A 14,187-nucleotide genomic window follows, 5' to 3' on the forward strand; every position below is an offset into this window, starting at 1 on the left:
TTGTAGTTATTTGATACTACACCATAGTACTATTTCATTTTCCCATTACATTCACTTCGTGAATATTCACACGATGCACGGTAATTTAGAAGCTATATTTTTGGTTAATGATAGTCAGATTTGGGAAAATACACACTCTTACAATAGACACACACAGATACTAGATGCCTTGGTAGAAGGATACTTTTAGTAGGAAACATATGGTTTTCTAGGAGGTTCAAAACTTTTACATACTTACATTTCATATACGTACAAATACTTACATACAAATTAAGACACTAAAATACTTATTATCTCACCAACTTTAAAGTTGATACTCTCTTTCAAAATAACTTGTATCCTCAGGTCAACAGTAGACAGGTACCGATGCAAGGTTTAGAGAAGTTGGTGCTCGTTCAAGACTCATCTTTCTTTTTGATTTATACTTTAGTGTCTATCATAATTTGACAGAACACACTTGTATTAAAATTATATTATTAATGCAATGGATGATGTTGTTGCTTGTTTACTACTTTTCATTGTTGTGATACTGTACATGACGTCCTCCGCCCCAGAACGTTTCCGCCGTTCATGGTTTTGGGGTGTGACAGATTGGTATCAGAGCATTGTTTATAGTGAATTAAGTATATCAACCCATAAAAGATATACATACTATAAATATAATGGGATTAAAAATACTCTGACCAAGATTTTATACTTTTAAATAATAAAATATTTGATTGAGTATACGTGCCTGCATTAATACTAAAATCAGTGTCACTAGGACAGTACAAAAGAATTACGATTGTTGGGCAACACGGGTGGACTTAGAGACATATAATCAAAACTGGGAAGATATAGCCTGATCAACTATATTATCCGAGGGTTGACTAGCATGTGCGTAAGTGTAGTTGTGTGGTTGCAACAAGTCTAAAATCTTACCAACAATACCACAATGAGAACGGTAGAACATAAACCTAAAATACTATAGGGGTATTTGGTGTTTCTATAGGTACTTTATACTTGAGAACTAAAAGAGATCTTCATTACTAAGTTGATAAATGCTAAGTGGATACACTAAGGCTATATGTAACTAGGATGTTATAGACTTAGAATCTGTGCAAATTTTGCTTTACCCCTATTCTTTGTGAATTTGGAGTTAAGTTCACTTATTCGAAGGCCTATCCTATTTCGATTACATATAACTGGTTTGCACTTCACAAATAGTGATGTAAATATTGAAGATTTGCTAAATAATTATATAGATAGTTCGTCTAATAATTATTTTCCTACCCCAATTCTCGCGTAGATAGCATGGCTGGACTCCATCCCCACGACAATCCGTACCTTCCGAACGAAGTCATTGCTGGATGATTTGGAGAAGAACCGGAGAATGATCATCCTATCCCTTTGAATGATCACCATGATCAAGACCTTTCGGATGATGCTAACTCCGAACCCGAGATTGAGAACCTACCCCAGGCAGCTCCTTTTCCAAATCCTAACCCTCGTCCGGCTTTTCATGGCCCGACGCCTCCTTGGGTAGAATGCTTGGAAACATGGAGCCAAGGGTAGGATCAACCCATGCCATTTAATGGAGACCGAAGCTTTTATGACCTGAGCAATGGGGGCTCAGCAGACAGAATCTTGCCAATCCTGGTCCGCAGAGGGGCTCGAAATGAGATTCAAGGCTGGACAACACTACATCAGATCACAGAAGTTGTCGCCAATGCGAGAATGCATACTCTTCGCACCATTCGTCTGGAAGATGCTCATCAGAAATCTGAGAGAGACCACGAAGCCCTGCTTCAAGCACTCGCTGAATCACGAGCCAAAGTCATAGAACTCCGAGTACGCCAGAGGGTGTACGAAAGACACCTACTTGATGTGGAACGTCAACTGGCTGAGCTGAGAGTTCACCAGACGGATGACCGTCGCCTATACTAGATGCCTTACTTTATTTTCCTTGTTAAAAGGGAATCGTTTTTCTATCTATGCTCGATGTGGCATTTTCTATGAAACTATCTTGCACTATAAGTACTTTTAGTTAGGTCTTTATGCTGTCAAGGACTTTCTACTCTGGATATGATGTAAGAGCATTTACAAGGTCATTTTTCCCGAACTTTTACGTTATGAATATCAAAGATATTGACAGTCGGCTAACTTCTGTGTCATTCTTTATTCAAATACTTTCATCATGCTATCATGGGAGTCTATTTGAAACCCAGTCTAGTTGAGTTATTGAACTAGGGTATTCTAGCTCAGGGATAATTCCTTATTCTACTTCAAGGGTTGGATCATGTTATTTACCAACCGATGGTACCCTATTTTAGACGTCAAGCGTTATAAGACCATACTACGAACTTACTTCTATTCTATTCTAGGACTGTATCATAGGGATGTAGGTCAAACCTTCGCGAACATACTTCCAATCTGTAGTAGGACTGCATCATAGGGATGTAGGTCAAACTTTCGAGATCATACTCTTACTCTTTACTTGAGCAATCGAAGTACATTTAGGGTCAACCAAAAATCGCTCACAAAATCCTTATCTTTCGTGTTAACAGAATCATGTCGTCGTCCGGAAACAATCAGCCGAGCAATGAAACCCCTGCCTTTCCTATGGACGCCGCTACTTTCCAAGCCGCAGTTATAGCTGCCGTGATGGCTGCTGTGACAGCTGTCCTTGCAAACCGCAGCACTGTCAACGCAAACAAGACTAATAAAGGAATTGACAATCCCGATCGTGGTAACGATCCGAGAAATCAACAAATAGTAACAGTCGCCACCATCCAAAAAAACAACTCAGAGTTCAAGAAACGAAAACGTCATGCCCAAGTGGAACGCAAGCAATTTCAGAGGATTGCCATGCAACAGCAACCAGTGGCAACCCCGGCCATTGCAACACCGGTCAAACAATATGAAGGAACACTCCCGAAGTGTGACCGGTGCAACTATCACCACAAGGGAATTTGCCGAGTACGACAATGCAACAATTGCAACAAGATGGGGCACATTGCTCGTTTCTGTAGAACTACCTCCACCACTGGGGCTAGCTTAGTTTGCTATAATTGTGGGGAGACAGGGCACTATTATAGAAATTTTCCAAAAGAGAAGATCAACGAAAGCAACCGTGTCCCCATAACTCCTACTTGACACTTCACTTCCACTACCGATGTTGGCACTAGCCAGATATGTCATTTATGTGGAGAGATGGGACATCTCAAGAAGGACTATCCAATAGCAAAGAACTTGGGCACAAATGGGAAGATTCTCAGGATCACAGCTATAGGAGAAACTACTCCGGACCCACGTTAATGTATTTAAGGCATTTCTTTGTAACAGACTTATAAACCATCCAAAACTAATGCAACTAGAGTCTTATCTTTTGCAAGATCCCGACAATAAAGGGATGCTCGTGCTACGTATACTTGTCTTTTGTAGTATACCTTGTTCGCAGCAATAGTCTTGTAGTAAGTCTAAAGTACTGTAACTATGTTGATGGTTGCACGGTTGTGTTTTATCTGTAATGCCTTATGTTCAAATCTAATGTCTTTAGTTCCCATATGATTCCGACACTATCATACAACTAGATTCAACTTAATCTGCACAATACCAGCTTCATACTTACATCTCTTTCTTCGAAATCGCCTTTCCATCGAAGCCGTCATATCAGAACACCGAAGTACTCATGCTTAGAGTACATCCTGTTTCTTTTCCTTTCTGAAGAAGACTCAGCAAACCTCCCCGAAGTACCACTCGTACAGTACGTCAAGTTCAATCCAAAGACCCACACGGTTGACCTATCGCTGAAGAATGTATTCATAGGGGTGATATATAACGAAGGCTCTATAGGTTTAGAATTGATGATTCTACTTTAACTTCTTTTCCTTGATGGGATGTGAGCTTAAAGAAGAATCAGTTATTTGACTACCTTTTCAATCTTAATTATATACGACTCGTATACACGATACTGCGATTGATGAGCCATGTATGACTTATAATATGAACTTCAGGACAAAGATTGCCCAAGACTACGAGTGATCGCATCGATATGAGAACAAACTTAGAACCCAATACGACTTCTTCAACCAGATCTCCCTACAGTCTAAACAGCTACGGAGATACAAGAACAGTCCGGACAACTTAGTGAACTACTCAGCAATAGAATTGGAAGACCAGGCTTCTCACCCTGGAGAGCTCCGGTCTTATTCTTCTAGAAGTAGACGGATTGTATCATATGTGCCTCGACTATCGGGGACTCCGTCAAGATTTCCAGTAGAAATCGTTATCTCTGCCTCGCATAGGTGAATTGGTTGAGCAAACGCAAGGAACGAATTACCTTTTAGAAATGGACCTAAGATTCGATTATCACCAGTTTCGAGTGTCAGTGAAAGATGTCCCAAGGACTACCTTCCAAACTCGATGCGGACACTTCGAGTCTGTAGTGATACCCCTCGGATAGGACCAATATGCCCGTAGTATTCATAAGTTTAATGAATAGGGTACGCCATTCTTACTTGGATCAGTTCGGCATTCTCTTTGTAGATGATTTACTTATCCACTCTCGTAGTAAGAAGGAAACCATGGAAACATTACCCTCAAAGAAACTCTTCGCGAAGTTCTCTAAACACGAGTTTTGGAATGGAAGAGTTAAATTCCTAAGACACACTATTAGTGATGTGGAAATTCTTGAGTACTCTGTCAATTTATCAAGACCGTTGAGAATTTGTCGGCACTGAAGACGCGAACGGAAATTCACCAAATTTGAGGTCTCGTGGACCTACCATCGTAGTCCATTCAGAACTCCTCGTGAATTACAAAAACCCTTACGACTTTGACCCAGCAGGGGGTGACCCTTGACTGGGAAGTTAAGCAAGAAAAAGAAACCTTGGAATTCCAAGTGAGAGACCAAATTCTTTAGGAAGTCTCACTCTGGGAATGGCTTGATATGCTTCAGAAAGCGTGGAGAGCTAAATCAAAGATAGTTAGGACCTCCGAGATTCTTACCAGAATCGGTCCTATATCTTGCAGACTATACCTACTCCGCGAGCTCAGTAACGTACATTCTACCCTTCACGTCTCGAACTTGTAAAAAGTATCAATCCGACGAGACTCTTGAAATCCCACTCGAAGAGATCGAGTCCCACAAGAGCCTCACCTGCGTGGAAGAACTGTAGTGACCATGGACCGAGAAGTCATGCGAACGATTCATAGACGCTTCCCTCTAGTGAAGGTTCGCTGAGATGCCAACCAGGGACCCAAATTCACTTGGAAGCGCGAGAATAAATCGATTAGGAAGTATCCCCACTTCTTGGCTCGATTATTCATGCCTACTTCCTTACTTAAATTCTAATTTCAGGACGAAATTCCTTCTAATGGGGGGATGATGTGACAACCCGAAATTTCTATTCTTTACAACCCTTCGATTCAATAGAAGTCAGAACAGTTGCTGTTAAGTTTCAAACTTTTTGGAACAAGTTTGAGTATTGTAGGATTTACACTTCGGGTGATATTAGGAGAGAGGATACCCTAATATTTATTGTGCAAGACTGTTATTCCAAAACTCCAAGAAATTTGAGTTTATAGCTAGAATAATATTTTCAGCCAAAAACCCTAAATTTGGGAGTATATATATGAGAATTGGTCATTATTTACACTTTTTCCAAATCTCAAGATCCAAGTCCCATTTCTCTCTCAAGTATCACCCAAAAGTTTTTCGAGATCTTCGATCTAGTAAGTGTTTCTAGCTTTCTTAAGTTGTTATATGACTTAATCTAGTGTTTTAACACACTACTAACCGTGAAACCATTCCAAAAGGGTCAATCTTCAATTTACACCAAGAACACACATTAGTGTTCTTGGACTTTTGGCTCATTTCAAGCTTCTATATTGTAAGTGTTTCTATCCTAGAGTATCATACTGCTTAGTATACGTCCTTACATCAAGAAAATCACAAGGAAACACTAAGATTAAAGGTGTTTACGCTCCAAGAACACCTTGGGCCGTAAACCCTTCTTAAGGGGTCAAAAACGGCCCTAGTCCCTTCACAAGCTTAGGAAACCAGTCTAGATTGATTCCTTGATATATTTGGGACTTGAAAACATCAAAAGGACATAAATAATATGTGTTTACGGCCGCAAACACATGGAGAAGTGGTCCATGTGCCGTAAACTGCATATAGGGGTGTTTTGATGCCACAAACACTTCCATAGGCTTATACTTCAATGTAGAAATGCTTCTAAGGCTTCAAAACTAAAAGTGGTCAAAGAAGTGTGAGTTTGCGGCCGTTAACTCATGATTTTAGGCCATAAACTCAATGGGTTATGGTCTTTAGGGAGTAAACTCATATTAGGGGTTCCCTTGAACCCTAAAACCCAATAGCCTTGTCCTACAACACTAAGATGCACTCCTTAGCACTTATAACACCTATACAAAGTGTTTAACATGCCCTAGGATGTCTCACCTTTGTTTATTAGTTGTTTAGAGACTAATTGGATACACATATGTGATATTATATGTTATCTAGGATCATAGAGTGTGTACAAGTCTTCACTTGACACCTAGCATCCTATTCAGTCTGTTCAATCCCAACCACTTGCTATAGGTGAGTTCATACCCCTTAATCAATATTTTAAATGTTTTAAATGCTTTTATGGGGGGATACAAGTTGAATCATGCTAGTTATTATATTAATCACATGTGATTAATAAGCAGCATACAAATGGATTTACTACTTTTTAGCTGTTTTACCAAACAATTTACTTCAAATGGTTTTCCGAAACACTTTTACTCATTTAAAACTCTTTGTTAATCTGTCTTTCATATTAAATGTATCTTTTCAAACCCTGCTATAGTTGTGATTTAAAACAAATGTTTTCCTTATACTTTACATTGTTCTTATCAAACAAACTGCTTTCAAAATCGTTTTACATTTTGACATCAAGTCATCTTTTCTTTGTTGCCAAACTTTTCAATAGTTTATAAAACTTTTGTTATACTTTTATATTGTCAATTGCATGCCTATGTATGTATAGTTATATAAGAAATGTTTAAAGGACTTAGGAAGGCTAACCGCTTTATTTCCTTTTCCCCGTTGGGATGTGGTCTGGTAGGGTATCGGGTATCCGTCTAATAGTCGTTTAATTATTAGTTATATATCATGTGTACATACATAGACATAAAAGTTCTATCTGTCAGTTCAATACCCTTGGGTAGCAAGGGTATACTTTCATGTTCATACGTACAAGTCATATTACTAGTAAGCTACCATATGGGTAGTTTAGGAAGATACTAATACTTTTACTAGAATACGGAATCATACCACGAGTCGGTTCATTTATGAGTCTATACATGCTAGATAGAGAGAGAACACACATTACAGCTAACGCACCCAGTACATTACTATACATGCTAGATAGAGAGAGAACACACATTTCAGCTAGTACACACAGTACATTACTATACTACTACATGAGTACGTTTGCATAGATACGCTTACATGAGTACGTTTACATAGATACGCTTACATGAGTACGTTTACATAGATACGCTTACATTAGTGCGGTTACATATACGATGATAGGACAGACATAACTAGGTGCTATAACATGGAACGATTTCAGGATCTAACTATACCAATGAATCACAACGCATTGTGATAGTTATATTGGGTATACATGATCATAGTAATGTGGATGTTCGCGGCTTGCAAACATGCAGGGGTCGTGTGTGGGTCCTAAAATCTCTTTGATAGGGGAGCGTCTAGCCTGGGATCTAGCCATCACATTATGCCTTATCCCTCAAATAAGGCAAAATAGTACAAAAGTAGTCACTTATTACAAATACTACAGTACTTACGAAATTACAATAGATTTAAGGAAGTTAGTACGGTTGTAGTTATTTGATACTACACCATAGTACTATTTCATTTTCCCATTACATTCACTTCGTGAGTATTCACACGATGCACAGTAATGTAGAAGCTATATTTTTGGTTAATGATAGTCGGATTTGGGAAAATACATACTCTTACAAGAGACACACACAGATACTAGATGCCTTGGTAGAAGGATACTTTTAGTAGGAAACATATGGTTTTCTAGGAGGTTCAAAACGTTTACATACTTACATTTCATATACGTACAAATACTTACATACAAATTAAGACACTAAAATACTTATAATGTCACCAGCTTTAAAGCTGATACTCTCTTTCAAAATAACTTGTATCCTCAGGTCAACAGTAGACAGATATCGATGCAAGGTTTAGAGAAGATGGTGCTCGTTCAAGACTCATCTTTCTTTTTGATTTATACTTTTAGTGTTTATCATAATTTGACAGAACACACTTGTATTAAAATTATATTATTAATGCAGTGGGTGATGTTGTTGCTTGTTTACTACTTTTCATTGTTGTGATACTATACATGACGTCCTCCGCCCCAGAACGTTTCCGCCGTTCATGGTTTTGGGATGTGACACAAGTCAACCAGAAGTAGATTATTTGCTTGATTCAAATGAAGCAGAGAATGAAGGAATAAAGAACGATGCAGAAGAATCAAAAGAAGGTGAAATTGGAGTAAAAGAGAAACATGGAAAGAAGAATGAAAATGATGATGATGAAGAGGAAAAAGATGATCATGCTGAGGAAACATATAATCATAAAGAGACTATTCAACAAACTGAAAATGAAAATTTGTTGGATAAAGTTGTTGACAACATTGTGGACGATGTCCTTGGAATTGGAATTTCAAGTTTAAATAGTCAAGAAGATGAGATCTGGAATCACCCTGAAATGAAAACTATGTTCGATAATATTGATATAGGTAAATTTTGTCTTACTTTTATTTTTAAAAAAATATATAAAAATATTAATACACAGTAACAATTTTGTTTGTTAAATTTTGACCAGGGTCACCAATGAGTACAAGTAAAACTAATACTCTTGCAGAAAAGGAAAAATAAAAAGGTGTACATGAACAAGGAACAAAAGTTGAAAAACAAAGGGAGATGATACAGGTAAATGAATGATTTAAAATATATTACAATATTTATATTGATTTTTTTAATAACATTGTTTATTCATAAGTGAATAATACACTATATAAATGAATAAAAAATAAAGAATATGCATATATGATATATATGTTTCAGGAAAGGAAAACTCTGAAGATAGAAATAAAGGAGGAACAGAAGCTAAGAACACGAAAGATGGAGGTGAAGATAAACATACAGAAACTGAGAAAGGAAATGCAGAAGATAAAGGTAAATAGTTGAATCACTAAGAAATGAATATAATAAGTTTTATTATTCACAAATAAATAACGCACTATAAAAAATAATTAATATTCTTTATTCATAAATAATGATATGCGTTACTTATTCATTCATGAATACATTACTTATTCACATATGAATTACTTAATCAAAGTTCTTTATCTTTCAGGAAAGAAAAAGTCAGAAAATGAAAACAAGAAAGGAGAAAAAGCTGACAAGACAAAAGGAAATAAAGGAGGTAACAATTTGGATAAACATTTCAAAATATAAACTTAAATATTATAATTAACTTACAACTATTTATATGATAAATCCCCTGGCATGCAGATACTCATCCAAGCTTTAGTCTAGGTCTCAGTCAAGATTCAAATCAAACTTCAAGTAAAAAATCTAATGAATCTTTACCAAAAAAACAACTTACAAATAAACAAATTAAAGACGACCATCAGAAGGTTGTTATCAGATTAGCAAAGAAAAATGTTCTTAATCCAAATCCAATCTCTGTATCAATTACTACTGAAGTAGGACCATCAAAGCATGATCTTGATCAACCAAGAGAGAAGAAACTTGCTGATGCTTTCAAATCACCTTTCAAATGCAGAATAACAGACACAAAACCCAAACTGACACATCAGGAGAGTATTGTCTATGAATGGTTGTTCAACTTACAAGGCAATACATCGTAAGTAACTTTATTTTATATACATTCATATATGATTATTACATAGATAATAATCTATGACATTTTGATTATATATTTGCAGAGATGTGGTTGTCCAGACAAAATATGGTCAGACAACAGAAAGAGTAGTTATGGAAAGTCTATATGCAAACACAGAGATTTTTGGAGAAGTTTTAGACACTTGGTCTGATTTACTTAACTACCAAGAACTGCAAAGGGATTTTGGAAATTCACCATACAGACTCTTGAAAGTTGGAGTTTCTATAAGTTTATGTTCTAACCTTAATTCCTTCCTTATTCATAAATGAATACACCAATATGATGTATTCATTTATGAATATTATATTTTTTTACAACTGAAATTCACATATGATTATACAAATATGATGTATTCTTTAACATAATTATATATATTCAACTGAAATTCACATATGATTATATTGGTTACAGACTGCTTATCTAACTTCAACATTGTCTGATGAAAGAAAGTATGAAAAATTCAAGGAGAACTTTCATGACAGTACCAATGGGTACAAAAAAATCTTGAACATAAAAGATATTGACATGGTATGTTAATTAAAGTTGTTTTTTTATATATATTTTATCAACAAAATACTTACCATTATATACATAAAAACAGGTATTCTTTCCAGTTGTTAGAAGTGCTCACATTTTTGTGATTGTCTTCAACTTAAAGAAACCGCCAATTGAAATTCTAGACAATAGTGCAGTTGAGGGGGATTATGAATGGAAATATAGAGTAATATTGAAACCTTTGGTATGTACCCAATTCACAACAACATAAAAGAACCAATTTATTACATATCTAACTTTTATTTTATTTAATGATCAGAAAAATTTGTTTGTGAGATACTTTAAATAAATAAACCATCCAAGAGCAAATGCAATCTCAAAAGAAAGTATCAAACCCCAACGACTTGAAATGTCATGGAGAACAGTTAAAAACAAAGTTGATTGTGGGGTCTTTGCAATGAGACATATGGAGACCTATATGGGACAACCACTCTCAAAGTGGAAATCAGGTCTTCATAAAGAAAGTGCAGTTCAGCAAACTACTTTAGAGAAGCTCAGGCAAAGATATGCACACATAATGCTAACATCTGAAATTAACATGTTGAAGGCTAAGGTGTTGGATCTTGCTGAAAAATATGAAAAAGTTGAATTCAAAATGCGTACTGATCATGCATACAAGGCTATGCAAACAATTCAAAAAAGGTTAAAAGAATATTGATGATTGCTTGTGAAGATGAAAGAATGTTGAAGTGTGATGCTATAGAACAGTTTGTGTTGAAGATGAATGGATTTGAAGTACATGTAAGATGATTATGCGAAACAAGTTTTAGATGGTTTGTTAAATGTTATTGAACATCGTTTTAATATTTTGTGAAATGCTTATGAACAGCTTTTATTATCTTGTGTTGAATGATTATGTAATAGAAACAACTTCGCTTATTTCTGTCAGTTTTTTATATTTAAATATTTTCAAAGTTTATTTATGTTGATTCATAAATGAATACGAATATGATATATTCATTTATGATTAAATTAGGAGTAATATGTCAGTATAACAAAGTTCATATATGAATATAACAAATTTCATATATGAATATAACTAACTTATTAGTAGAAACAAGTTTGCTTATTTTTGTCATTTTTTTATATTCAAATATTTTCAAACTTTATTTTTATTTATTCATAAATGAATACGAATATGATATATTCATTTATGAATAAGTTCAAAGTAATATGTTAGTATAACAAAGTTCAGATATTAACATAAAAAAGCTCAGATATGAATATTACTTATTTATTAGTATAACAAATTTCACATATTTGTATTCATTTATGAATAATTTACAATATCAATATAACTTATTTTATAGTAATTTAAAAAACAAATATCAACATATCAATTTACCATATCAATATAAATGTGTATTATTCATACATGAATATTATTGTTTATTGTTTTTATTTTCATATATTCATAAATGAATAAAACCAAAAAAAATTAAAAAAAAAAAAAAAAACGAAAAAATCCCTATCTGTCTTTTGCTGATTTAGCAGCTCCAACTCTTTCTGGACAAGTACGTAAATTTTGTGGAACTCGTTTTCCACATCCTGAACACATTCTATGTTATTTTTTAGAATTTTCATATGCTACTTCACCTGCACTTGGGATTCTTTTCTTGATTCCAGAACCTTTATTGCTTTGAACTTCAGGAACATGAATATTAATCTCTTCTGGAATAGGAATAGTAACTCCCAAAAGCTTGCATACGACTTTACCATCTGTCTTGCTTTTCAATCCAGGAGAAATATAATCACTCTCAAATTCCTTCAACAACATTTGTTGTTTCTCAGCAATAAAGTCAATCTCTTTTTGTCATCTCTTACAATATCCAATCATGATTCAAAACTATAATATGAATCATTGACTAGCTTTACATTCTCACGATCACCTGAATTGGATTGAACAGAAATAAAACGATAATTTCTTGATATCACATCCTTTTTCCATCTCTTCAAAATGTACCTTTCAGGAATTTCTTTAACACCACATCTCATCATTATTGTAAAAGCATGTCTGCATAAAACACCCATACGGTTAAAATGTTCACAACTGCAATTTATTTCTTTCTCTTCAACTTTTATTTCAACCTGATACAAAAACAAAATTTACACATTTACATTCATATAAGAATACTCATATCAACACTCGTATATTTATATATTCATATAATATTCATATATTCATATATGAATATTGATATTCATATATGAATATTCCCATATTCATATATAAATATTCTCATATTCATATATGAATATTATTACATTTTTCATAAAAAACAAGTAAAATTACCTTAAATTCATTTTTAAAATCACTTTTATTGTTGTTGTGCTGCACAATGTAAACTTCCCAACCATCTTCAATACCAACATATGAGTATGTACAGAAAAAACATGCTTTATATATTTCTTTTTGCACCTCAAAAAATAATGTACTTGTATAAACCTTTGATGCTTGCAGTTCTATTTCTCGAGGTGTTTGTATTTTATATGATGCTTTCTTTGATGCCTTATCAAGCTCTCGTTGAGTATTCCTTTGCTTTTGAATGGCAGTGTCGTAATTCATCATGAAATTCAAAAGTAAGTTCCCACTTTCTGAATATGTATTAAAGAATGAATTCATACTCTCTGGCCTTGATGTAGTCTTCATCAAACCACACATTGGAATATCACTAAAATATCCAGGTATCCATGAATCACGTATTGTAAACATGTCTTTAAACCATCTTGTGTCTTCAAGATTGAATTCCTTCATAAGTAAACCCCACTTCACCTTAAAAACATCAGGTTTCATATTAATATCCCAAACAAGCTTCGAAAACCTTTTTCTAAAGTCTGTGTTTGTAAATAAATCATCTGATATCTGTATTAAAACAAAAATATTCATAAATGAATAAATAATAATAATAAGTAAAATAACAATCAATATTCATAAATGAATATACTAATAAGTAATATATTTGAAATATATTAAAATAATACTTTTTTTTTCAACTTTTTCATTATATGCCACATACATAATCAGTGCTTTGAATTACGAAACACATTCTCAACAGCTTGTTTTATTGCAGCATCTTGATCGGTTAAAACAAGTGTTGGTTCTTTCCCATGTGTTTTAAGAAATGCTTTAAGCAACCAAGAGTAAGACTCAATGCTTTCATTGCTTAGCAACCCAGATCCAACAGTAACCGATTTTTTATGATGGTCAATAGCAGTAAACGGAACAAAAACGATTCGATACCTAACACACAAAAAAATGTTCATTAAAGTCAATTTTTGATGTATTAATAAGTGAATATAAAAATATTCATATATGAATAAGCTATAAACAAAAGTAGATAAAATAACTTACTTGTTTGTTCGGAAAGTCACATCAAACGAGATAACATCACCAAATTCAGCATAATATGCCTTCTCCATTTCATCAGCCCAAAACATACAGTCCAAAACATCATCTTGACAATTAAACTCAAATAAGTAATTTGGATAGTGAGCTCAACGGTCATTCATTGTGTTTACTATCATTTGGGCATCTTTATGACCAATAACCCCGTTGATATCTCTCCTTAAATTTTTATAGTCAACTACTTTGGGCTTTACAAACTCATACCCACCTCTCAGACTTGCCCTCAACTTATGAGCCATAGTTGGAC

The 14,187-nt window shown here is 34.5% G+C and overlaps 1 protein-coding gene across 1 annotated transcript; it reads right to left on the reverse strand.

Moving 5' to 3' along the window:
• Positions 1-12,002: 12,002 nt before the first annotated feature.
• On the reverse strand, positions 12,003-13,954 carry LOC145057225 (protein FAR-RED IMPAIRED RESPONSE 1-like). Its single transcript, XM_079005006.1, has 6 exons — positions 13,887-13,954; positions 13,580-13,775; positions 12,981-13,397; positions 12,410-12,622; positions 12,131-12,299; positions 12,003-12,082 (listed from the first exon to the last, which is right to left on the reverse strand). Exons 1-6 carry the CDS (start codon positions 13,952-13,954, stop codon positions 12,003-12,005), a joined length of 1,143 nt encoding a protein of 380 aa, XP_078861132.1.
• Between the last annotated feature and the right edge of the window lie 233 nt (positions 13,955-14,187).

Source organism: Lactuca serriola, chromosome 1 (genome assembly GCF_051521515.1).
Source record: "Lactuca serriola cultivar US96UC23 chromosome 1, Lser_US96UC23_V15, whole genome shotgun sequence".
NCBI classification, from domain to species: Eukaryota; Viridiplantae; Streptophyta; class Magnoliopsida; order Asterales; family Asteraceae; genus Lactuca; species Lactuca serriola.

Excerpts from the sequence above, each read along its gene's own strand:
- LOC145057225 (XM_079005006.1), bottom strand. The coding sequence starts at position 13,954 with ATGGAGAAGGCATATTATGCTGAATTTGGTGATGTTATCTCGTTTGAT. Across the intron at positions 13,776-13,886 it reads GTGACTTTCCGAACAAACAA|GTATCGAATCGTTTTTGTTC; the intron begins GTAAGTTATTTT and ends TTTGTGTGTTAG. Across the intron at positions 12,083-12,130 it reads GAAAAGAATCCCAAGTGCAG|GATGTGGAAAACGAGTTCCA; the intron begins GTGAAGTAGCAT and ends GAATGTGTTCAG.